The 23,371-nt window shown below is 42.5% G+C and overlaps 1 protein-coding gene across 1 annotated transcript in view; it reads left to right on the top strand.

The window, feature by feature from the left end:
* The window catches only part of LOC146655638 (zinc finger matrin-type protein 4), an 80,357-nt gene that overhangs the window by 35,752 nt on the left and 21,234 nt on the right, over nucleotides 1-23,371 (top strand). Inside the window, exon 4 of the mRNA XM_085428339.1 lies at nucleotides 18,587-18,764. Coding sequence (XP_085284465.1) covers nucleotides 18,587-18,764 — 178 coding nt within the window. The remainder of the gene's footprint in view (nucleotides 1-18,586; nucleotides 18,765-23,371) is intronic.

Here is a 23,371-nt window from a genome sequence, read left to right as displayed (position 1 = left end):
TTGGAGGCCCAGGTAAAGGGAGTTGCGGTAGTCTAATCTTTAAGTAACAAAGGCATGGATACGTTTTTCAAGATCCATTTGCGGTATGCAATGCTTAGCCTTAGAGATTTGTCGTAGTTGGTAAAAGCTAGACTGTACTACAGAGGACACTTGTTTAACAAGTTTAAAGAAACTGTCCAAAAGAACACCTATGTTACATACTGTATCAGAGAGGGAGGTAGCAAAGGGCCCAAATATATCAGCTAATTGTCCCCGCGGCATGTGGCTAACAAAGACAATAATTTCCGTTATCTTTTTAGTTAGGGAGTTACTCGATAACCAGCCTTTGACCTCCCTCATACAATCAAGAAAGCAGTGTAGTGAAGTATTGTCAGTCAGACAAAAATAGATTTCAATATCACCAGCATAAAAATGAAAAGAAACGTTATATTTCTCAAATATAGAGACCAAGGGTAGCATGTACAATGAGAAAATTGTACAGAACAGATTACTGGGGCACACCACAACGAAAAGGGGTAACAGAAGAAGAGTAGCTCCTCATCGTAACAGAAAAGGTGTCACGGTTCGCGAGGTGAGCCGTATGAAAATATTAAGGACCCAAGATGTGGCACACCTGACGTGAGGAAGCTTTATTGGTGGAGCGTGCTCATACAACAAAAGGTGAGAGTGGCGAAAAACAGAACCGAGTAAACTGGGAAAACTAAGCATAGAAAACAAACCTGAAACCTAGAGACACAAAAGAAGATGCAGGGAGATGTGGCGAAAACCACTCTGAACGACGGAGGGGAAAAACGCAGACGAATCAGCAACGAGGACGAGGTAACACACAGTATAAATACACACACCAGGAATCAGGGGATGGGAAACAGGAGGGGAACACACCTGGGAGACATCACAGCTGATGAGGCAGGGGAAACGTAAATAGAACGCACTGACATCAGACAGGGACCTTCAAAGTAAAACAGGAAACACGTACTGTCATGGTTCTGGGTTGGTTCGACCCAGCATTTTGAGTTCTTATGTTTTGGTTTATTTTTGAATGATGGACTGTCTTCTTTCTCTGGTGCTTTATTGATTATTATTATAAGCTATGTTTCGGTTATTCTTTTTAAGGGATTAGTTCTTATGTTTTTGGTATTTCTCGGGATTAGGATTTATATGCTGTTTACTTTGTGATACTGTGTTTATCATTATATTAGTAGGTTTTGTTCAGTGTCAAGTCCGTCTCTCTGTCTAATCCGTGTCTTAGTAAAGTGTGGTTTCTTGTTTCCTGTTTTGTTGTGAAGGTCTGTGTCTTATGTTAGTGTGTCTAGCTTCGCTCCCTCTGTCTCGTTAGCCCTGATCTCTCCCAGCTGTGTCTCCCTCCTGTCTTCCATTCCCTGATTACTTCCTACTTCCTACCTGTGTATATTAGCCCTGTGTTTGCCCTTGCTCCGTGTCCGTATCATCAGATTATTCCTGTGTGTCTCTGTTCTCTGTCACCAGTATTCTTTGTTCAGTTCCCATTTTGTTTTCTCCAGCAATAAAGCTGACGTTCTGAGTTTAAATTTAGGGTCTGAGTCTCGCATTTGGACCCAGGACCATGACAAAAGGACCTATCCAAAAGGTACAATTTAAACCATTCAGGGGCGCTTCTTTTAATGCCTACTAAATATTCTAGTCTTGTTAGCAGAATGCTGTGGTCCACCACATCAAAGGCTGAAGACAAATTCAGTAAAACCAAGAACTCAGGGCTCCATAAATCTGCAATTAAGATAAGATAAGATAACCTTTATTAGTCCCACACGTGGGAAATTTGTTTTGTCACAGCAGGAAGTGGACAGTGCAAAAGTTATGACGCAAAAATTAGAATACAATAAGAATAAATACAGTACACAGCTGTACAGAATAGAATAAAATAATATACTATATACAGTAGAATAAAATAGAATAAAAATATACAATAAGATAAAAATAGAATACGAATGCTATATACAACTGAGTAAAAATACAACGATGCCAGAAAGGATTATTGCACTTAGTGTTATTGCACATGTGTGGATGTGTGTGTTTGTTCAGTTAAAGTCTTTGTTGTGGAGTCTGACAGCAGTGGGGAGGAAAGACCTGCGAAATCTCTCCGTCCCACACCGTGGGTGCCGCAGTCTCCCACTGAAGGAGCTGCTCAGTGCTGTCACAGTCTGCTGCATGGGGTGGGAGACGTTGTCCAACAGGGATGACAGCTTAGCCGCCGTTCTCCTGTCACTCACCACCTCCACTGGGTCCAGAGGGCATCCTAGAACAGAGCTGGCCCTTCGGATCACCCTGTTCAGTCTCTTCCTGTCCCCAGCAGAGATGCTGCCGCCCCAGCAGACCACACCATAAAAGATAGCAGAAGCCACCACAGAGTCATAGAAGGTCTTCAGGAGTGGGCCCTCCACCCCAAACGACCTGAGTCTCCGCAGCAGGTACAACCTGCTCTGCCCTTTCCTGTAGAGGGCGTCTGAGTTATGAGTCCAGTCCAGTCTGTTGTTCAGATGAACACCAAGGTACCTGTAGCTGTCCACAGCCTCAATGTCCATACCCTGGATGTTCAGTGGTTGCAGTGGAGAATGCTGTCCGACACACAGCCCTGAGTCCTCACATACTGTGGTCGGTCGGTGAGGTAGTCCAAAATCCAGGTAGTGAGGTGATGGTCCACTCCAGAGTTCTCCAGGTTGTCCTTCAGAACCGAGGGAAGAATGGTGTTGAAGGCACTGGAGAAATCAAAGAACATGATTCTCACAGTGCTTCCAGCGGTCTCCAGGTGAGCGAGGGAACGATGTAGGAGGTGAATGACGGCATCATTAAAAGGTCATTAACAACTCTCAGCAGAGCCGTTTTAGTACTATGATGTGGTTTAAACCCAGACTGAAATCTGTCACTATTTAGATTAGCATCTAAAAAGCCCGGTGATTGCTGAAGAAGTACATATGCCTGTGCTTAAACTGCTGTTTTATAAATAAGTGATCCATTTTCCTTATTTGGATTTTTTTTAATAATATATTTTTGATCAACAAGAAATATGAAAAATACACAAAAACAATCAACAGTGTAACAAAAGCAAGCCTACATGAAACAAATGTGTGCAGATGAGAGTAAGCTGACATTTCCAGACTTTTCTGGTCCCCATGATGACCATGCCCATCCCCCCATAAAGTGTGTGCCTCAGCAGGAGGAAAGAATCTTGTTTGCAAAGGTTACACACTTCCTGAATTTTGCGGTCCCCACGTTACCTATCAGTTTATCCCCTCCCCCACAGACACTCAGCACGAGGAGCCATGTTGGATGGAGCAAAGCAATTTTAATTTCTGCAGAGACTGATTACATGATGGAAACCAGGTAAGTCCTCTCAAAACTTTAATATTGCTGCTCTCAATAGATGCAGAGACGTTTCAGATATATATTTTAGCTTTTTATGAGTTTTTAACTGCAATATTTTTCATACATGGTGTGTGGTTAGCTAATATTGATTAGCTCTGTGGCCTGGAGGCTTACTGAGGGATGACACTGGTTTGGTTGTTTATTCATGGTAGCTTAATTTGACCTATATTACATTTGTACTAACTTTAAAAGCCTGAAGTCTTATTGAAATGCTCAAGTATGCAGTGGTGGAGGTGGTGAAGGGGGATTGAAGATCAGAATACGAACACGCATTAACCTTGTTAGCATGTTTCATATTCCATTGCAGTGATTCTGGGCAGTTTATCTTCTAAATTATTCTGATGAGTTCATGTTTGTTTTAAATCCATATAGCTTTTTAATGTTACACGGTGGACACGTGCCTGTAGACCACGGTCACGTGCATGAGGCCCAGTAAAATTATATTTGTGTAGAAACATGGAGTCTGGTCAACCTACTGTCATCTCAGCAATTTTATTGAAACAAAATAGCTGCTTCTGCTCTCCATGCCTGGCGTGTGACATGGACAGAACCATGGGTTTTTCATGCAGCTGCAGACCCTGTTTGCAGCTCTTCCTTCTGCAGAGCTGCATTGTCTTTATTAAACATTTGAACATAATACAACATAAACTCTCGTAGAGGAGATAAAGTCAGAGAGGTACATGTTTTGAAACGACAAGGATCAGGCGCATTTAGTACACCTAAAGCAGTCGCTAAAAAACAATATACAAGCAGAGCTCAGCAGCCAGCGCAACAAATTCTGGATCCTTTGCTCTTAGTTAGCGGTGAGCACAGCGCATGTTGCGTCCGATGTGAAACTGCATTTATGCTGCATAGTGTGACTCATAGCAGTGGTCCCGGGTCAACCCTGATTTTGTGTTAAAGTAATACTAAAGTAATAATGGTGTTTCTGAAGACTGGTATACCACAACTGTATGCTTTCAACAGCTACCAAAAGTTAAAGGACCTTATGAGTATTATGGGATATTTATATAAAGATCCTCCAGCTTCAACTGTATTACCCTTCAAGGACCTGCAGTTCAAAAAAGCTTCCCTCCGACAGCCAATCTGTTCTCTGATTGGATAGTTCCATTTGTGATTGACATGACATTGACCAATCAGCTGAAAGGAAGAAAAATAGGGTCAAAATTCGTACTTGTAAGTTGAAACTTGAGTGCAGAGATTTTTTGGCTATGTCCACACACAAATCTTTTTTACGTACACAGGGATTCTTTTTGCACAAACAAATCCTGGTACAAAAAAATTATGACCACAATTTGAGGCCATAGAGGTAAAACAGTAGGGCTGGGTATCGTCACTGATTTCTAGAATCGATTTGATTCCGATTCACAAGGTCCCGCGTCGATTATTTTCGATTCAATTTGATTTGAATTGGGGAAATTTTGCCTCAGATAGTCAGAAATATCATAATTCAGATCATGAAAGCTGACACTTGACTTTATCAAAGGTGTGAGCATCACATCAGATGCCTTTGTGTCAAAGTAAATGAGGATAAAACACAGAAAAACATGAAGGCGATTTTCCTGGCCTGGGATTTTATAAAAATATTCTGCAGTAGATCAAAAACGAAAGAAAACCATTAATCAACATATGAACTAGAGCAGGGCGATATGACCAAAAATATTTATCACGATATACATTTGAAAATTTGCGATAACGATATAACTGACGATATAATTGACACTAGACAAAATACTTTCCAAATCCACAACTTTATTAGTGCAAAAAAACCTCATCAATAAATTTTCACTTAAACAAGCAGCTGTTTTTTATGTGCATTAAAGTTATATAAAAATTTAACATTGCAAATGCAAATTCCTTGCTGACAGTTTAACAAAAGGCATTTCCAGTAGTGATGGGTCATTCGCAAACGAAATGGCTCTTTGACGTGAACGATGCGAGCCGGCTCCTTATCGCGAGCCGTCACGTGGGTTTTTTTTTTTTTCTTTCTCTCACCCTCTCTCTCTCTCTCTCGCGCTTTTTTTCCGCTTCACTTCGCACCTGAGCCTTGTGCTTTATGCTGGGCAGAGGGGGGAGGGGCGGTAGTTACACTCAGTAGCACAGGAACAGAGCCAGAGGGAGAGAGAGAGAAAGAGAGCCAGGGACAACAACGTCACATTAGAAAGGTATAGTAATCATCCACAACTATTTTCGGTTGCAGATGATAAAGGATTCATAAAGTTTATTCATGCAGGCCCATATGACAGAGAATATGCATCTTCTTTTTGTTTTCATATTATAATTTATATTTAATTGTGTTGTGGTTTGCAGTGTTTTGTGTTGTTTTCACTTTAAATTTGTAAAAGGAAAAAGCTGAAAATTTAAATAGTTAAAAGTTGAAATGTGAATAGTTGATTTTTGTATTATATGATTTATTTATTACATTTTATGTGGAGTGAAAAAATAAAAGTATATTTACAGTGGCCCCTACAGACAAAGCACATACAAACTTCAAATCACGTACGAACTCTGAAGCACGTACAAACTCCAAAACACGTAAAAACACGTACAAACTCCAAAACACGTAAAAACTCCAAAACACGTACAAAAAACTCAGAAGCACATAAAAACTCAAAACACATACAAAAGACAACAGAAGTGCTCCAGGATGCTGGGCGTAGTGTTGAGCTTTTGTTACCTAGTGGCTACACAAGCCAGCAAGTACCAACGACCGGATTTGGTGTGTGGTAGTAACAGGTAAATGAACTTTTTTTTAAAATTATTTGAATATATATGAGTGCCTGTGTATAAATACACAAACAATACACATATGCTTTCAATTGTGTAATTTAAGTGATCTAGTAGCTCTGCTTTGGAAGTTCCGTTCATGCTAGAAATGTGTTTTGGAGTTTGTACGTGTTTTGTCTCTAGGGGCCACTGCATATATTTATATATAAACATATACAAATAAAACCCCTTTTTTTTACGTTAGTAATTCCTTTTGTGCATAATTTTATATTATTGTTAATAATAAATTAATTAAAGCAACAAAACAACCTGAAGAGCCGGTTCGGAGCCGAAAGAGCCGGCTCTTTTTAGTGAGCCAAACCGAAAGAGCCGGATCTCTAAAAAGAGCCGGAAATCCCATCACTAATTTCCAGTGGAAATTGGCCGACATATACTCAGCACAACCATGTATAGTAACCACAAAACTTAAAAAGAGGTTATACACAAAATGTGGTAATATTATGTTGAAGCACAGTACGTGTTACGAGGCTCCTGACGACGGTAGCCGTAATGCTCTGACAATCCATCAAGCGGTGCGACTCTGTAGCTTAGCAAAGTCGTACTAAAACATTTTTGACAGATTTTTGAGCGCCATGTACGACATAAAATTGGTTCGGTAATAACGACGGCCAATTTGCATGCTCTACCAAAAAATGTGCTCTGGTGTGTATCTGACGGACGAAAGCCAAACCAGTTCCACACCACTGAAATTGCACCATTTTTACAAACCAATTCTGGTTCATCTGATTCATTCAGCCATCCGCTTTCTCCCTTCTCATTCTCCGTCGCCGCCATGCTTTTTCCGCCATATGCATATGAAAACAACAAAACGCGTTTTACCCATTTTCTATCGCGATATTTCATTTTCTTATCATTGCCTAACATTATGATATTTATTATTATTATTATTGGCAGGATGAGAGGAGTCCCTGAGAACGATGCGTGCTTGACATAGACATCTCTTCTCTTGGACATCCTCAGTGGCAGGAGGTGGAGTTCCTGTAATGCATTTTCACTACCCGCTGCAGTACCTTGCGGTCAGCAACAGCGCAATTCTTATACCAGTTACACAGTTGGTCAGGATGCTCTCTATCGCACAGCGGTGGAAGTTACGCAGTATGTCAGCAGACAGGTGATTCTTCTTCAGTGTCCTCAACAAAAAGAGGCGCTGATGGGCCTTCTTGACCAGGCTGGAGGTGTTAGTTGACCAGGACAGATTCTCAGATGTGGGTCCCCAAGAGCTTGAAGCTGGAGGCCCGTTCAAGAGCTGTTCCATTTATGTAGATGGGGACATGGGTGTCTGTTTTCTCCCTCCTGAAGTCCACAATGAGCTCTTTGGTTTTGCTGGTATTCAGAAGCAGGTTATTGTCAGCAGCACACAGCTAGGTGCTTTACTTCTTCCCTGTAGTCAGACTCGTCGTTGTCACTGATGAGACAATCACCGTAGTATCATCTGCAGACTTGATGATGGAGTTTGGAGGGAATAACTGTACTGAATGCTGAGCTGAAGTCGCCGGAGAGTGTGGCGTCCAACTAGCTCGATAGAGTTGTGTTTCCATTATTATCATGACATTACAATCCATTAGTGTCCTGTTGTTAGTGATCCACAGTCATAACTCATTCATTTTATTCACCAGGTGTTAGCCTTAGATTAACTGTTAGCCCTCTGTGTTTCCCTTGCCTTTGTTTACAGTCTCTGTGCCGTCTTCGAGCACTTCCGGCTGGCCGAGCAGCCTGCAAAAGCATCGGTGTTCTTCTTATTTCCGGGATGAGTCAAAGGTTGCTGATAAAACAGTCGAAGTTGTGTAATCCTAAATCCAAAACCTCTAGTCGGGTGTAATATGTAAAAGCGAAGCTGTTCTACAAGAACAGACCCAAAATAAGCAGGAATAATACAGCAAACTTGTAAAATGTGAAGAGACACTGTACCTAGTGTGATGCACGGGCCGCCATCTTGGTATTAGGCCTGACTCCATCTCCTTGTTAATTTATGACACACTTAATAAACACTTCACTTCTGAAATGACCAGATTTATGCATTTGAATTTAATGTTTTGTTTTGTTTAAACAGGCCCTTTGATCACAACAACATGGTGGACCGAGTCAGAGGGTGATACTCCTTTGAAAGGTATTGTTACAACAAATGTACACCTCAAGAGCTAGGGTGATATTTTATTTACATTTTATTTAAATCTGCTGTCTGATATTCAGCTTTTGAAGTCAAACCAAAAGTCCACAGCAAAGAAAATTAAACCTCTTCATGTGACTCAAAAACAAAGAACTTGGCCTAACTGTCCAAATTCTTTTGCAGGCGACGGTTTAATTATTTCATTGTTCCCTGTTGCCTGTTACGACCCGTCTAGGGCCAGGCCATAACATGAGCGAGGCACTCGCTTCCCCCCCCAAGACCCAAGCAGTCACATGCAACAAATCCGTTAGATGTGAAGTGATTTATTTACAAGGTGAATAAAGAGAACCAAAACGGGAGTGTCAACACTTCAGGGTGAGCCAAGGCCAAAACAATAAACAAAACAAACCTACACAAATCCCGCACCCCTGACCTCACCAAAATAAAGTCAAAATAAAAACAGAGTCTGACCTCCTTAACCAACTCAAAAACAGGAGAAAACGGGTGATCAAAATAAACGGCAGCTCACCCCTACCCACTCCACTTCCACAATTCTCGCACGTATACTGCAGCCAGCGGCTACCACAGGACTACTGCTGGGTGATGAGGAGAGACGCGAGGACCTCTCCCGCTGTAGCACTCCAGCCTCCTTTTATTGGGCGGGTCCTCCAGCTGGATCCAATCACGCCGGGGCAGTAAGTCCATGCACCAATCGGAACAGGGCCCTGGCACAGCTAAATTAACATAGACAAAAACACAGCACCTGCACAAACAAACACACGGACAGTTCGTAACATGCCTGAAACAATTTTATCTTCAGTTGATGAATTTGTTGAACACAGTTAAAAGATTGTTATGGTACTGTACAGGTTTTTATTTAGCTCTGGAAGTATGTTTGAGATATTACAGCATTTGTATAACACCATACAGCACAGGTGTCGAACTCCAGGCCTCGAGGGCCGCTGTCCTGCTTGTTTTCCAACTAACCTGCCCTTGTAGCTTCTTATTGGCAAAGCACACCTGATCCAGGTAATCGGCAGCAGGTAGGGCAGGGATATCTCAAAAACAAGCAGGATACTAGCCCTCGAGGACTGGAGTTTGTCAGTTTTGAGATATGTACATGCAGTACAATATCTCCCCTGAAATGGCAAAAATAAATGAGGGCTACTTTTTATTTCACTTGTTCACATGTTGTATTTTACTTGTTCGGTTTCCTATTTTCTTGTCTGTCCCTCACACTAGTTTCACCACTATGCTCTCGAAATCACTAGCATCAGAAATATCACTTCACCTCACAGGCCCCTTCAATTAAAATTAATTATTACTATTAATACTTTTGTTTGTTCTCAGGAGCTTCACAGAAGAGAGGCTGGTCTGCAGCAGAGACTCTTGCTGTAGAAAAAAAGAGAAAAGGTTCCTAGAAGGTGGCAAAGTTCCTGGTAAGGTGGATTGCGTGTATTGAAACTTCACCAAAAGAACTTGAACAAAGGACGTGGAAAGCAGTTAAGGTCTATGTCACAAACAGAATTGGAGCACTGAGGCACCAGAGTGCTAAAAGACTTTTGGTTTTGGTTTAAAACACATAGTTGCACATTTCAGAGTGCTGTTTTTTCATGTTTCATGTTGAAGCTCATATTTAGTTTAACCACGGCTGGCCCAGTGTAAACTAAATTGAGTACTTTACATATTTGTGCACAATGGCACTTTTCATTTCATTATGGATTGTAGGAAGGTCAGTACAAGACAAAATAATAATGTGAATTGCTGTTTTTACATTATAAAACATTTGGATAAATGGAATACTTGGGATTTTTTGTTTAGAAATAAACAATCACTGTCCCATTTGCAGTTTTTTGTTTTTGTTTTGTTTATTAGGTTATGGGATATATGGCATGACATTTTGCTACCATGCAAAATATCTTGTGTTTTAAATAAAGAGCTTAAACACAAAAAAAATGTTTTGATTGAGAAATTTAAGTGTGTTTGAGGTACACTATCACCATAGCTGCTGTAGTTTTTACATGTATGTCAAAATGTATTAAATATTTACTGATGAACTAAATAAATCGAAATAATTTTCTGCATTGCAGTTAAATGGAAACTCTAGTATGAATAAAGGCATTTATTTTGAATGTCCTTTATCACATGTGTATGACAAAAACCTAAGTTTTTGATTAGCTTTAGTCTAATCCTTTGCAAGGCTCGTCCACTTTCATCCTTAACCATTGTGTCCAAGCGCTCATGGGAATATTTGATCTCTTGTATGCAGTTGTGGGCTATAATTCTCCCAAGAGAGGTTATGCCTGCTTCTGGTCACATTTAGTGAAGGCAAACAGCGCCAAGCAGCTCTGTATCTGACTATTGCAGGCCATAGCAAAGGAGGTCAGTGCATTACCAATGTTTGTGTGTCTGTCCGTGTGCATGTGCAGTCGGAAAGCCATTGTGTCCCTGTTTCTAGAGCCCCATTCTGTAACTGTGGCAAATGCTGAGATGGCATTTGTACCCTACATTGAATTGTTGGGCTTCAAACATTAAGTATAACTGCTATTTTGGTAATGATTAATTTGTGTGTGTGTGTGTGTGTGTGTGTGTGTAATTGACTATTGTGTAAAGGAAGATTTACAATATTACATTGTGTGTCCCAATTATCTGGCTCGTCCCATGTGGCATAAAATATACACTCACACACTAAAATCACATACCGTGCACACTGTGAGGACACAGCTGGTGGAAAAATAAAGGTTTTAAAACTAACTGACAAATCTAGCAATTCCAGAGAGAGAGAGAGGGAGAGGTGAAGAGGGTGAAAGTCTCTAAAGTTTTCAGAAAATAAATCCAGCGAGACTAAAACATAAAAACAGACCTGGATTAACAGTTTCAAGCCCTAGAGCTTGAGCAACCAAGTGGTGGTGTTTAAACTATGCTTCTCGACAGACTTACGTTATTTGGTCCATGGACTGGTTTGTTCCCCCACTGTTTACCTTCACATGAGCCATGATCATTTTTCCTTTATCCTTCTATGCAGTCTTTCTTTTCCCAATGATTGCATACGTTTAAATTTTAAGAAGCATTCTTTTAGATCAAATGTAGATCAGTAGATCAATCCAAAACTATGAGATTTCAAATACACTCTTTAGGATCTGTTATCTAAACTGTCAGAAGGTTGAAGAAGTTTATAGGCAAAAGACTAGAACAAAAATAAAGGCCAGCTCCTGTTTATTTTTTTTTATAAATATTGCCTACTTTCTACACACGTGTCACAAATAGCTGTATGACAATATTTTGAAAAGGAAAGTGAAATTAAGAAAAACTAACTATGATTTGGTTTGTAATGAAGGATGAAAGACCGAGCAGCGACGGTGACTGAGCAGCGACTCCGTGGCAACCACCGGTCTCTAGGGAATGGCAAGTGGTTGCTAGAGATTGCTGACTGTTGTTTAGTAAAATCGGTTTCACTAAGCTTGCTGCACACGCAAAAAAAACCTCCCTGTGATTGCTTTTGTTACTTGCCGATTTGCATTAGTAGACTCCAGCTTGTCTGCAAATACTTGCCAAATACTGGTGCACTAGTGAAACGGAAAAGTAGAAAGCAAACTGGAACCACAAGGAGGTTTTGGGTGCAGCTCCAAATACTTCTTTGTGATCAATTTTACCTAGAGACTGTCAATTTGACTCACAAACCAGTCAAGGATAGTACATTTTCCCCTAGTGGCCTGTGGTTTTAAGAGGGTCATTAGTTAGTCTCTAGGACTGTGTGACCTCGGCCTCGCTCAACCAATGGAACCATAGTTCACAACAAAAGTTGTAAAAAGGTAACGCATAACACTGCAAACACGCATAATATAATATGTCAAAGGCTTATGGGTACACACACACACACAAACACACACACATACTGTGGATGTATTCACACCTGCGTCTCCATCTGTCTCTCTAAAAACCAAATAAGACATGACTCAGCCCACTGTGGATTTCACCTCATATTGGACACTAAACACACATAAATAGGCTGTGTGCACAAAGACACACACATCCCACATCTGCTATATTGTAACCTACTGTGAGTGCCACAGCTAGCACTTTGTTCATAACCTTTCATGCAGAGATGTGACATTGATTATTTGACAAGGCGGGAAAACTGATGTAAGATGAGCAGAGATTAATTTCATTTCCCGAGGTGAAACTGTCAGCATTCAATTCGGAATAAACTTTTCTTCTTTCATCTCTTTCATCTTTCTTTCTCCCAGGGGAAGCGTTGCACGTCTTTTCTCTAGACTTCATCCCAATGTTTTTTCCCTCCTGTTTTGTGCTGATTGACATGGTGCAGTCCAATGGGAACTGCAGAAAATGCTTTCCCCCCCCTTTTTTTTTTTTTGCAGAGTGATTGAAATGTCAGTGTAAAATGCCATGCTTTAAGGTTTTTGTGCTTGTGTGTACAGGTGAAAGTTTTTGTCACAGAACAAACAGAGAAAGTAGGTCGTCAAGGTGCTCTCAGATGAAAGAGGAGACATGATCCATTTTTCTGCCCTATTCTCCACCCAGTTCTCTCTCTCCATCTGTGCAGTTTTTCACTTGCGCAAAGGGCAAGACAGACCTTTTATTCTCCTCTACCGCTGTATTTTCACTGTGACTACTTCTAATTTACACTTTCAGAGCATCCTCGAGCTCTAAATGAGAGCTCTGTTTCCCTGAGCTGCTCCACGAGTATATTTAGCAATGTTTCCCACAGCGCCCCAACACAGAACAGTGGGGAGAAATGAGGAGGAGCAGAAAAAAGAAAAACAGAAGGAGAGGAAGATAAACACAGCTAATTAGGAATCTATTGTTAGGTGAGTGAGCAGATTGAAGCCACCCAAACAAAAATGAAAAAGAAAAAACAAAATCTGCGATACAGACGTCACTGTCAGGCAGCGGACAAACAGGCATATGTGCGGCATGTGCGAACAAAAACACACACAACAATTAGGTCGCATCCAAATCGGTCTCAACAGATGCGCGAGGTGCGACAGGTAGAGACAGTGAGGTGTGGAAAACAGAGAGAAACACAGTAATGAGCGATGGCAGAGATTTAGAAATCAAAAACGAAGAAAGCGAAAAGGTGACGACTTTCTGCACGATGGAGGAAAAACAGTGAGTCAGAGATGCTATTTAGTGTTTGAAGTGGTTTGGTAGAGTGGCAGCTGTAATGAGCTGACAATTATTCATATGTCAGTCACCCACACATGCTTCAGATTGTTTAAAACATTCCCCGCACTGTCACTAAATCCCTGGTGTAACATCTTTGATTTTTTCGAGTAGATGCTTCTTTGTGTTTCAGTTCCATCTCTGTCGACTGCTTCACTTTTTAGTGCTTGTTGTGACGGGTTAGACTGCTGCAGACTGCCACAGAGAAACAGCTCAGGCTTTTTGTCCTGAGTCAAAAACTGGAAAAACAAAAACCACAAAACACACAAGGATGGGACATCAGCCTATTGCAGTTTATCTTCCTCCTTCTGGTACAACAAGATCTTAGTAGAACAAGAGCTCAACACCACTGCCCAAGGAAGGAAAAGGAAAAGGGAGTATGTGAGGGGGAAGTGGAAAAGCAGAACAATGGGACAAATAGCGAAGGAGATGAGAGGAGGCACAAAAACTGAGAGGCAGTGGGGAAGATATGGTAATGAGGAAGGAGGGGAAATGTAGGCAAGAAGGAAAGATGGAGTAAGAGAAAAAAGTTTCCTAGAGAAGAGAAGAAAAGAGGAGAGTTGTCCTTACAGAGTCTCTGTCGCCCCATGCTGCAATCATGAATAAAAAACACTGGATAAATATAGATAAGCTGTTTTTTACTTTACATACAACAAAATCAAAATGGCAAATACACATTAGACAGTGCTGCATGTGCTAGTAAAGAAACCAAGATACTAATAAAAATTCCATATCAGTTTCTAGAAAGCTTAAAATTCCATTATTGAAATATCAGCTGTTATTCTTTGCTAACAGTGCTTTCCAATAAGATTTTTAGAGCTTATTTAGCAACTTACTGTTGTCAAATAGTCCACAAGCTTCTTCTGCTCAGCTGCAATGCTTAGTCTGCTCCATGTGGTGCAGATAATGGTTTGAGTCTTAGTCTAACCTGATTTGTTGGAAAAACTGTGTGATGACACTGTTTCTAAAATATGCTCCATTAATTTAAAAAATAAAAAATAAAAAATTGTATAACTAATACCGTTAGTGTGTTCAATACCGTAAATAATACAGAGTTCAATATTGGCGGATGATATTGGCAGAGCAAGATAACAGTGTAGGTCTAATGCTAATGGTGATGGGGGGGGGGAGGTCTGGGACAGTTCATAGCAAGCCTTTAACATGATCACAGCAGGGAGAGTCAGTGAAGAGGAGAGGAGGCGAGGCGGGAGGAGGGAAGAGGAAGGAGGAGAGGCGGTTGCGCGGGCCTGCCAATACAGATAAATATTTCATCCCACAACACACAGAGTCACTGAGACTGGAGCCCAGAGGGGGATAGAGGATGGAGGGAGGCAAAGAGATATAGAAAAAAGCTAAGAGTGAAGGCAAGGCAGAGAGACAAAAAAGTAAGAAGAAGGAGCGAGAGAGAGATAGGACAGCTGAGAGACAAAGCTAAGCCTGCAAGGTAAAGGTGTCCTTAACTCTCACATCCAGTGTCCCTGATGCTAACCAGAGCTGACATAAGGCACACATGCAGATGCACAAACACACGCACCGCGTGCACCCACATACTCAGATGTGGTGTCTCAGACACATTTCTATTATTGTACTCTCACCGAGAGTGAGGTCTCTCTCTCCTCCAACCCGAATTAACACCTGGACTAAAATGTGCACTGGTGTGAAAAGAAAAAGAAAGAAAGCCCGGATGAACAGACAGAAGGTGGAGATTCAATGCGAAGAGTTCAAGGAAGACATAGAAACGTTGCTATAACAGCCTCCAGTCGTGTGGCAAGGGCTATCCGCAAATTCTGGCACCTGGATTTGACTCGTTTGAGATGCTAAAGCATTAGCAGAACTAGAGACTAATGCGTAGACACTGTCTACAGCTGTTTCTTTAAAGTGTCCTTTGTAAAAGTGGACAGCACTGAATACAAGGGTAAGATAAGACTATGAAGGCACATTAAAAACAGATCACTCAAACCACTTACCGGGGTTGCCTGGGGGGCATCTTTCTAAGTGCATGGGTCCTGATGCTTCCCAGCAAACATGTAACAGAAAGAAATCGATATACAATTCTTGTCTTGTCTTAAAATGTTTTGCTTTCTCTGCACTAACGAATTCTTTGCTCTTGACTGGCAAATAATGAAAGTAGTAATAGTGTGTAGGGACCCTTTGACCTAGTCTAGTTAAAGCTGAATGAAAATGGTCAGTTGGACAGCTTGGATATGAGAGATAAAGAGCTCTCCTCTGCTGACTTGTAATTCAGTCGTGCGAGCTCCATTTTTAGGTTGATTTAAGGCACGGAGCTGATTTTAACAAGTCATTGACATAGTGAAACAAGAAGGTACCTTTCTCAAAGCTTAGATAGATAGATAGATAGATAGATAGATGCAGCACGGTGGCACGGTGGTTAGCACTGTTGCCGCACAGCAAGAAGGTCCTGAGTTCAATTCCACCATCAGGCCGGGGTCTTTCTGTGTGGAGTTTGCATGTTCTCCCCGTGTTTGCGTGGGTTCCCTCCGGGTACTCCGGCTTCCTCCCACCGTCCAAAGACATGCAACTTGTGGGGATAGGTTAATTGATTAATCCAAATTGTCACTAGGTGTGAATGTTCGAATGAATGTGAGTGCAAATGGTTGTCTGTCCCTGTGTGTTGGCCCTGCGACAGACTGGCGACCTGTCCAGGGTGTACCCCGCCTCTTGCCCTATGACAGCTGGGATAGGCTCCAGCGCCCCCCGCGACCCTGAAAAGGATAAGCGGAAGCGAATGGATGGATATATAGATATATATATATATATATATATATAGTGTACTGGAGAAGTGTAGTCAGATGGTAACAAAGAGAGGGAAGTTAGTCAGAACTGAGGGGATTGAACTACCAGAAGGCAACATTGCAGACATAGAGGACAGGTACAAGTACTTGGGGATCCCGCAGGTGAATGGGAACCATGAAGAGGCCGCTAGAAAAGTTGCAACCACCAAGTACCTGCAGAGGGTCAGGCAAGTCCTCAGGAGTCAGCTGAATGGTAAGAACAAGATCCGGGCCATCAACACGTACGCCCTGCCCGTGATCAGGTACCCTGCTGGGGTAATAGGCTGGCCAAAGGAGGAGATAGAAGCCACTGACATAAAGACAAGAAAGCTCCTTACCATGCATGGAGGGTTTCACCCCAAGTCCAGCACCCTGAGGCTGTACGCTAAGCGCATGGAAGGGGGCCGGGGACTGGTGAGTGTCAGCACCACAGTCCAGGATGAGACAACGAACATCCAAGAATACATTGGGAAGATGGCCCCAACTGACCGAGTGCTCAGTGAATACCTCAGGCAGCAGAAACCCAAGAAAGAGGAGGGAGACGAGGAACCATCATGGAAGGACAGGCCCCTGCACGGTATGTACCACCGGCAGATAGAGGAGGTGACTGATATCCAGAAATCCTACCAGTGGCTGGACAAAGCTGGGCTGAAAGACAGCACAGAGGCACTAATCATGGCAGCACAAGAACAAGCTCTGAGCACAAGATCCATAGAGGCTGGGGTCTATCACACCAGGCAAGACCCCAGGTGCAGGCTGTGTAAAAATGCCCCAGAGACAATCCAGCACATAACAGCAGGGTGCAAGATGCTAGCAGGCAAGGCATACATGGAACGCCATAACCAAGTGGCCGGCATAGTGTACAGGAACATCTGTGCCGAGTATAATCTGGAAGTCCCGAGGTCAAAATGGGAGATGCCCCCAAGGGTGGTGGAGAATGACCGAGCTAAGATCCTGTGGGACTTCCAGATACAGACGGACAAAATGGTGGTGGCTAACCAACCGGACATAGTGGTGGTAGACAAACAGAAGAAGACGGCCGTAGTGATCGATGTAGCGGTTCCGAATGACAGCAATATCAGGAAGAAGGAACACGAGAAGCTGGAGAAATACCAAGGGCTCAGAGAAGAGCTCGAGAGGATGTGGAGGGTGAAGGTAACGGTGGTCCCCGTGGTAATCGGAGCACTAGGTGCGGTGACTCCCAAGCTAGGCGAGTGGCTCCAGCAGATCCCAGGAACAACATCGGAGATCTCTGTCCAGAAGAGCGCAGTCCTGGGAACAGCTAAGATACTGCGCAGGACCCTCAAGCTCCCAGGCCTCTGGTAGAGGACCCGAGCTTGAAGGATAAACCGCCCGCAGGGGCGTGCTGGGTGTAGTAGTATATATATATATATATATATATATATAAACCATAAAGACTTCTAATGACAGTGTCTCTGTTTCTGGAATATCAGATATTACTCTGACCTGTCCCTGTTCTATGTCCCTGTTAAAATATGTATCGATAGATAGATAGAGAGAGAGAGATACCACAAAGACTGACATTGACAGTTATTTGCAGCATATGTCATATGTGTGATATGTTGCACATTCTAGTAGGCTTTAAAGTGTTTCTGAGTGTTCAGGACAAGGCTCAAAGTAAAGTACATGCGTGCATGTATTACTCATCCTGTGAGTACATAAATGTATCGTCATAGTCCCTCTGTGTGGATTGGTTTAAGGTTGAGGCTAGGTTAGATTTAGGGCAAGACTGGGGTTAGGCAAATGTTTATTGCCTAACCGCAAATCAGTATACTTCATGATGGATGAAAGAATGTGTGTGTGTGTGTGTGTGTGTGTGGTTGCATGTTTGTGTCAATCAGGTGGTTGGTTGGTCTTTTTGTTTGTATTCTCTCTCTTCCGTAGGGAGCAACTCTCCCTCATCATTAGTAATGAACCAGCTGCGGTGAAAGGCCGAAGCCACAATCTCAGCCCAGAGAGACAGATGAATATTTGATTAGTCCTCTCTTTGCCTTCATGTGTGCACGTGTGTGTGTGTGTGAGTGTGTGTGTGTGTATGTGTGTGTGAGAGGAAGTGAGAGAGAAAAAGCCCAGTGAGGTCAGTGTAAAGTCTACATCTTTCTATCCCCCCCGTCTCTCTTCTTTTTCTCACTTTTACCTCTCCCTGCCTTTTTTCACACCATTCCCTTCGTCATCAGCCTACACCTCTCCACTCGCTATACTCTCTTGTACTTTGATTTATTTTTCTCTCTCAACACCTCTCTTCACCCCTCTGACACTTTCTTTTACCATTTCTCTTCCTCTGTTTCTGCTATAGGACTGTGCAGAGACAGAAGTGGACAGGAACAAGTGCTGTACCCTGTGTAACATGTTCTTCACCTCTGCAATTGTGGCACAGTCCCACTACCAGGGCAAAACCCATGCCAAGAGAGTCCGCCTGGTGCTGGGGGAGCCACCCAGTGTACCCACAGCCATAGCCAACCCCACAAACACAGGTATCGCACACAGTCTAGTTGTTATATTGACCTGTGTTAGACTTTTACATAAAGATTAAACTCAGATATTTAACTTAACGTACTAAAGCTGTGCAGCAGTTTGCAAATGGTGTAGTAAGGCACGCTAGTGTGCCTTTGAGCCAAATCCTGGTGTGTTGTGAGACTTTATGACAGCCATAGTTATAGTTATAAATAAAGGGAACTCCAGTCTCATTTTGCAGTTGCTGGATGGTGGGATTTATCCGTGTGTGATACATCAAAGGCCCTGAATGACACCAAGGAAGTTAATAAGGGGAAAAAAACGCATCATTTTCTTGTGTTGAGTAACTACCTCACTGCAGAAGACACACAACTTTTAGAAATGAGAAAGAAAAACTGTCAGCAGACACTATCACAAAAGCTGCATGTCTCTTGGCTACAGAGGTGTCAACACTATTCAAATGCATCACCTGTGAGAAGTTTGCTAATGCTAAGAAAGTGCCAGGCAAGATAAAGAGGCTCTTGGAAACCAAACAACCATTCTGACAGAAACGCAGCCAATTTCAAAAGCTTGCTGGATTTGAACCACACGCAGCAGGGACTTTTGTTGTCTGATAGTTGGAAAGGGGCAAGGCATATGGTAGTGGACAGGCGAGTCTTGCAAAAAAAGAAAATTACATGTCAGAGGTCCAGATGCAGCAAATAGATTGTCAAAAGTGAAATTACTGAGAATAAAATCGAAAAAAGATGTGCCCAACAACAGAAGCTGTTTTGCGTTGAAATATTGGCTTGCCTCAAAAAGTTTAAAAAACCAGTCACAGTGCTTTGTTTCTGTTACAGCAGTCACAGCAGCAGAAGAAGTCAAGGCAGTGTCCAAATATTCTTTGAGCTTCGGACAGCAAAGTAAAAAGAGCATTAAACTGTTCCTTTAAGGAACAAACAGCAGACACAGCTCTGCTCTTGGTCACAAGTTGTTTTTGGTGGATCTCTGCTCTCTTTGCCTCATCCTCCATCTTTCTTTACTGTTGTTGATGAGAGACAAAGCCCCTTCCAGCAGTCAACAGACTACCAGCTACCAGCTAACAAGCTAGCTGCAAAAACATGTTCTGTCCTGATGGTGTTTTTTGTGGCAACAACTTTAAATGCTGTCAATGGTGAGCTTCACAGGATGCTGTCTCTCCACGTGGGCTCTTATACATGTCTATGTTTCAAAATTTGACAGTTTGAATCATTAATTTTTGGCTTATATTCTTTTTTACATCATATGATTAGAATCAGATGATTAGGGCAGCACGATGGCAAGGTGGTTAGCACTGTTGCCACACAGCAAGAAGGTCCTGAGTTCAATTCCACCATCAGGCCGGGGTCTTTCTGTGTGGAGTTTGCATGTTCTCCCCGTGTTTGCGTGGGTTCTTTCCGGGTACTCTGGCTTCCTCCCACTGTCCAAAGACATGCAACTTGTGGGGATAGGTTAATTGGATTATCCAAATTGCCACTAGGTGTGAAAGTGAGTGCGAATGGTTGTCTGTCTCTGTGTGTTGGCCTGGCGACCTGTCCAGGGTGTCCCCGCCTCTCGCCCTATGACAGCTGGGATAGGCCCCCGCGACCCTGAAAAGGATAAGCGGATGGATGGATGATTAGAACCTTGAATCAGAAGTGTTAACTTTATTCTGGTTAATAAAATAACACATTTAAAGCTCTTAGACCGCTACACTAGGCATTTTGTCTCTTTAGCATTTAAAAGGTATGTTAAAAATTCCTTTCAATCATGAAATCTCAACCAGACTATTTGATGCACCAGTATAGCATTCATTCTTTCAATCATTCAGCAATACATAACAGACAGAACACAATCTATTATTCTTCCATGCTAAGCTATGCATCTATAAGTTCTCATTCCTGATCTTAACACAAAAAGCCTGTCGTCACTAGAGACCATAACTCAGTTGTCAAATAGACTCTCACCTCTGCTCGTATACATCCCCTCTTTGTGACATGTTTTACTGAACTGAGAACTATTTTTACTTCAAAGGCTTTATTTTTTTTTATCTGAAGTGGATTTGGAGAGCTTTAGTGATGGTTCAGTCAAAACTACTAGCCTGGGATTCAGGGGGAAATGTGTTTGAAAATGGCAACATGCCAGAGGCCCAAGAAGTAAAACTTAGCAGATGAGGCACACAGAGAAACATTAATTTATAAAAGTCTCCTGATTAATAAAATGTGTTTTTTATCAAATCAAGACATCTGCTGATTGATATTTTTTTTGTTGAAGCACAAGATTGTTCAAGATTAGTGTGTTTTTAAGTGTCTGTGCTGCTAAGTTGACTCCAGGGGAGCTTTACATAATGTGATTCAAATTGGATTCAAAGGGGAAACTCTCACAGCTATAAAGGCACAATCGCTACAAAATGGAGTGTTATAATCAAGCCCCTGAGTGACTTTTGCTAAACTCTGGCCTACTTTTGGGAAAAGTGTCACTTCTGTACAGGCACTGTCGTGCAGTTTGCTTCGTTTTGTGACAGTAGGACCTGAAGGAAAAGAAACAAGAGAACAAGAAGAGAGAAAGAGTGACCTGGGAGAGAAGAAGAGGATTTCAGGAGAGATTAGAGTCAAAAAGAACCCTTCATGATCATTCCGAGATGAGCGCGCCACAGAAGATGCACAGCCAAGCTGACAGGCTTGAGCACACATGGACATAGAAACACACACATGCACGCACAATCATTATTAGAAAAACACAATGGCAGGATGACTGGCGCAGGCACTCATGGCATTCACTTGCATCTCAGGACACTTGGACACTAACAAACACACTAACGCATATTCCCACAAACATACAACACAGTGAGGTTAGAAATAGTAGAGTCCGTGTGTGTTGGAGAAGCCTTTGAGCGGTGGAGAGCAGAGATCGTACCTGCGCTCCCTCCCCGATGCGCATCACATCCCCATACACTTCAACCCAACACCTCTTCCTCCAGAACACACACTATCGTGCACACTGCCTGTGCCCCACTCTGTGAAAAACACTTATTTCTGCTCCACTGTGCAGAGATCACAGTCAGGAGAGGAGAAGTGGTGGTGCAACAAGGGAAAGAGAGGAGAAAAAACATCACAGGGTCTCTCCCTGTTGCTGCTCATCACATGCAGTTCCGTAGAGCTGTCAGAACCGAGGAGTATCATTTACGCACTGGCACACGCAAGCACACATGAATGCTACACCGGAGATTTGATGATGGAATTGCCTCTGAGCTTTGAGCAATAAAATAAAATGACAGTAAGAGAGTTGCAGGGTTGAGTTTTGAAAGTGAGACGATGGCAAACACAAGCAAAGGGAATATGAGTGGGTGTGGTTGGTGAGATGAACAGAGACACAGCCATAGATACAGTAACTATGTGAACAGAGCCTGAAGACACATCAAGGTATGAGGAGCCAATCAGCTCAAAGGGCTGGAGTCAATCCGGCGCAGGCCCCCCACACTAAAAAAGACACATAAATGAACCCACCTCACACCCGTGGTCACTGGTCAAGGATTCATGCGGGCATTTGTTAGCAGTGAGACGATGGTTGTTGTGAAAGAAGTGATATGACTCATCTGAGCTTCAAAGCATGTGTGAGTGGGATTTTGTTTGTGATATAAAATGTGAACTAAACGTGCGGCATCGGGGCTGTGTACTCAGAGTCAGTATAACTCGAGAGTCATTGACACATTGTGGATGGCAAATCGGCACATTTGGACATGCCATCTGGCACTGTAAGCTTTCTCACGCAATTTGGCTGTGGACATAACCCCCTCCCTACCATCCCTTCTCAGGATGATTTGTTTGGTACACATACTGTACCTTACACATGCAAACAGCTTATTCTGGAGCTTCTTTCACACACACACACACACACACACACACATGCACGTGCACACATATACAAGACATCACACGTTTTCTTAAGCGTGGCTGTAAGCGTGTCCGCCACCCAAACACCCACATTCACACACAGACACACGAGTAGCCACACGCATGTACGCAGTTTTCGCTGTGAGAGCTACAACCCCGTCCTGTGGACATGTCCGTGCCTGTTGGCTATTAATGGGCAATCACCATGGTAACCAGTGCCATGTCATGAGTAGCAGGTCACCTGGAAATCTGCCGTTTCTTTTTTTTTTTTTTTTTATTCCCTTGCAGAAGAGAGGAGAGGAAAGATGGTACAGGTTGAAAAAAAAAGATAAAATAGGAAGGTTCAGAAGCCAGTCTCTAACACTTGCAGACTGGACCCCGGAGTGCAGATGGCCTCCTTCCAGCCCTCATCTATGCTCCACATATGTGGCTCGCAGCAATCCATTTGCTCTTTGCTCTCAGCCTTGATGAGTACAATCTGATTACGGAGTTTTTAAATGTAAATTTGGTTTTTCAAGCATGTATTTGAGAATTCATGTGTCTGCGAAGAGTATGTGCGTGAGAATCTGTGCAAATGCATCAAATTTTCATGTTAACGAGTTTCATGAAAATATTTTCATTTCATGTAATTTTCACATTAGAGCTTGATTTGCATTTGAATTCATGTTAATATCCTCCCTCCCTCACTCTACCTTTCCTTCTCCTGTTCTCATTTCCTTCTACAGTATCTTACCCTT

The sequence above is a fragment of the Rhamphochromis longiceps genome, linkage group LG13 (genome assembly GCF_057381845.1).
Source record: "Rhamphochromis longiceps isolate RC_006_pf linkage group LG13, R_longiceps_female_GT1.1, whole genome shotgun sequence".
Lineage (NCBI taxonomy): Eukaryota > Metazoa > Chordata > Actinopteri > Cichliformes > Cichlidae > Rhamphochromis > Rhamphochromis longiceps.
The sequence above is the reverse complement of the archived record's forward strand: the minus strand, read 5'-3'. Positions and strand labels throughout refer to the sequence as shown.